The 3167-nt window shown below is 41.7% G+C and overlaps 1 protein-coding gene across 1 annotated transcript in view; it reads left to right on the forward strand.

Annotated features, from left to right (window-relative positions):
- The window catches only part of LOC107301286 (DNA damage-binding protein 1-like), a gene marked incomplete at both ends in the record, with an annotated part of 7400 nt that extends 4288 nt beyond the window's left edge, over positions 1-3112 (forward strand). The window contains 2 exons of the mRNA XM_015830531.1: positions 2703-2797; positions 2942-3112. Coding sequence (XP_015686017.1) covers positions 2703-2797; positions 2942-3112 — 266 coding nt within the window. The remainder of the gene's footprint in view (positions 1-2702; positions 2798-2941) is intronic.
- Between the last annotated feature and the right edge of the window lie 55 nt (positions 3113-3167).

Genomic DNA, 3167 nt, shown 5'->3' on the forward strand with positions numbered 1-3167 from the left:
GGCATTAGGAAATAAACACAAGGTACCTGGTGCCTTGCAAGGGATTCCCGAGTGTTCCGCAATTGTTTTTCCTCTCTCCTCTGCGCGAGAAAAACTTTTGCCGCCTAAATCTGAAATGAATCCCTGGGGAGGATGGGGCCTTGCTCTGCGCCTGCGCTCTTCACACGCCTCCTGCAGGGCACATTTGGTAAAGTTCGTGCATTCAGGCTGCCGCCAAGCACAGGGAGTAGCACAGTTAAGGAAAAGGGCAAAAAAAAAATGGCGGACGGAGTGGTTTGGCGACCCCCGTGAAATGGTCGTGCGACCCCAAATGGGGTCGCGACCCACAGGTTGAGAACCGCTGCTCTAAAAGTCTAGAATATTCTTTTCAGCTCTTGAAGAGCCATCTTGTCTGCTTCATATGGAAAAAAGTAACCTGAATATCTGGGTTTTTAGAGTTTGGGTATTTAAATTATTTATAATATGCTGAAGTTACCTGGATGGCTTACAGTAATAATAGTAATAAAAGAGATCTAGCAGGAGATCAAATTAAATCACTGTAACAACACCACATATCAAGGTTTGCAAAACAAATAAATGGATTTTTAAAATAAAAGTTTTAAAGCCTTGGAAAATAGGGGGAAAGTGTTCACTTGGCATTAACAAACCCACAGTCATTGTCATCAACCATTCAGTCATGCCCAGCCCTCGGCTACTCTAGGGATCGGCATGTTCCATGCCCCTCTGTCAGGCATCGCCTCCTTCAGATCCACCATGATCATCCCGGTGTCATCCTTTAAAGCAGGGATATCAAACTCAATTTCATTGAGGGCCACATCAGCATTGCGGTTGCCCTCGGAAGGCCGGGTGGGTGTGGCCAGGGTGGGTGCGGCCTACTGAGTGGGCGTGGATGGAGTGGGTATGGCCTACTGGGTGGGCGTGGCCAGCTCTACATCATTTGCGTCAATGGTGTCTGTGGGGGCCTGGGCAGGAATGGGACAGATCTGAGGGTCTCTGGCAGAAGGGGGTGGGACCAGGACCACTTTGCAACGGTACATTTCTTGATTCCTCACAAAGGGTGACACCTCCCCAGCGCGTGCCCAGGGGTCGGGGCCAATGCAGCAGGGTCCGGTCCCTTGCTGTTTCCAGGATGGCTTTGCGGGCTACATGAAACCACTTTGCGGGCTGCATCCGGCCCCCGGGTCTTGTGTTTGACATGTCTGCTTTAGAGTGTCCAGCCAATAAGTATTAGGGCGGCCCCTTCTCCTTTTTCCACTGATCACTCCCAGCATGTTTGACTTTTCAGCTTGCATGACATAACCAAAGTATGATAGCTTTTGCTTGGCAATCTTAGCTTCAAGTGATATTTTTGATGAGATTCAGTCTAAGACTTTGTGATTTTTGCAGTCCATATGATGCGTAATAGTTGTCTTCAGCACCATAATTCAAAGGTGTCCACCCTTGTCCTATTTGTCTTCTTCAGAGTCCCAAGTTTCGCAGCCATAAGTAGCAATTGGGAAAATTATTGCAATGGCTGCGAAACTGGGAAAACTACAGAATAGTCACCAAAATAGCACTTTTTAATAGTAGCTACCTATGTTGCTACTGCTAAAAGGAAACATAAGAAGAAAGATCTCAAATGATAATCTCAAAGTATGGTTAGATGGTGAAATGAGATATAAATTCATTCTGATTCCTAGTCTCAAGAGCAGCCTAAGCTTTTTGAGCACTTCCATTGATTCTTTCACAGTGATTAGTTGCATGCTAGTTGAGTGAAGAAGTGTTTATTTTCACCTCATTTTACCTCACCAAGAAAATGGATAGTTCAGGTGGAATTATTCAGATAGTTTTATGACTGTTGAAGATGATGAATAAAATTTTTAGTTAACAGTTGACAAGTATTTGGGGTGATACTGAGTAATATTGTAGAATGAGGAAAGAGCTTTCAGAAAGATAGATAGAAGTTAAAACTATGTATTGTAGTTATTACAGACTTAAGTGCATGCTAGGCTTTATGTTGTGCTATTGTCACAGAAGAAGATTATCACATAGCATCACATATTTGCAAATAAACTTTGGTAGTTTACCTTGGTTTTGAGGGGGTAGAATTAATTAATTAATTAATTAATTAATTAGAATTATTGTATCTACCTGGCTGCTAAGAGTTGATACCAGCTTTATGACACATAATCAGAAAGAGGGCCAAGGGGTTTTCTGTCCACTTCAACATTTGAAATTTCCTGAAGGCTTACAGCTCTCTAGGTGAGGCACCATCTTTATGAAGAACTCCTGGCTGAGGCGACCATAAAGAGATTGTAACTGTTAAAAAAAGATAATTAAAGACCTCCCTGACATCTTGTACACCAATCTTGCTGTATCTTGCTCACATTTAAGGTTTGGTATTGGAATATTTCAGAAGATAATTGGAGTTCACTTGCAGCTAGCATTTACATTACTCTGGATCCATAGTGAGCAAAATGCCTAAATTAACTTCTGGAAGGTTTCATGATAGAATTTTTAATATATTTTGTAATATCTTACATTTTATAGTATAATTAATTTTATGCTGCAGAAAGCAAGGAGGGCTTTATATAATCCAAGGAGGAAGCTACATTTCAGGGCCTAAGATCACCTGTTTTTGAGGATGTTAATATTTTTTTGTTGCTATTTGTAGCTACAACCAGTGTATTTTTCAAGTATCGTTGTATTAATGTGTATCCTAGGTAAATTGCAGAGTCTGGCTGAGAAAGAAGTAAAGGGGGCCGTCTATTCCATGGTGGAATTCAATGGAAAACTCTTAGCCAGCATAAACAGCACGGTAAGGCTTCTGAAGATCTCAACATCAATATTTCCTAAAACTGGGCTTGCTTAGCAAACTGTGTAAGAGAAATGTTTCGGACTCTGCAGTATTGTTCCAGATCTGTTTTAGCCTTACCTTTACAAATCAATTTTCTCCTAACAGGTGCGACTGTATGAATGGACAGCAGAGAAGGAGCTTCGCACAGAATGCAACCATTACAACAACATCATGGCACTCTATGTGAAAACAAAGGGTGACTTCATTTTAGTTGGAGATCTTATGCGCTCCGTACTTCTACTGGCCTATAAGCCCATGGAAGGAAATTTTGAAGAGGTATTAATTCAGTTTTTACCTCAGTGTACATAATGGAAATCCCTAAGAGAATAGA

Source organism: Protobothrops mucrosquamatus, unplaced genomic scaffold (assembly GCF_001527695.2).
Source record: "Protobothrops mucrosquamatus isolate PMUCROS unplaced genomic scaffold, P.Mucros_1.0 scaffold11215, whole genome shotgun sequence".
NCBI lineage: Eukaryota > Metazoa > Chordata > Lepidosauria > Squamata > Viperidae > Protobothrops > Protobothrops mucrosquamatus.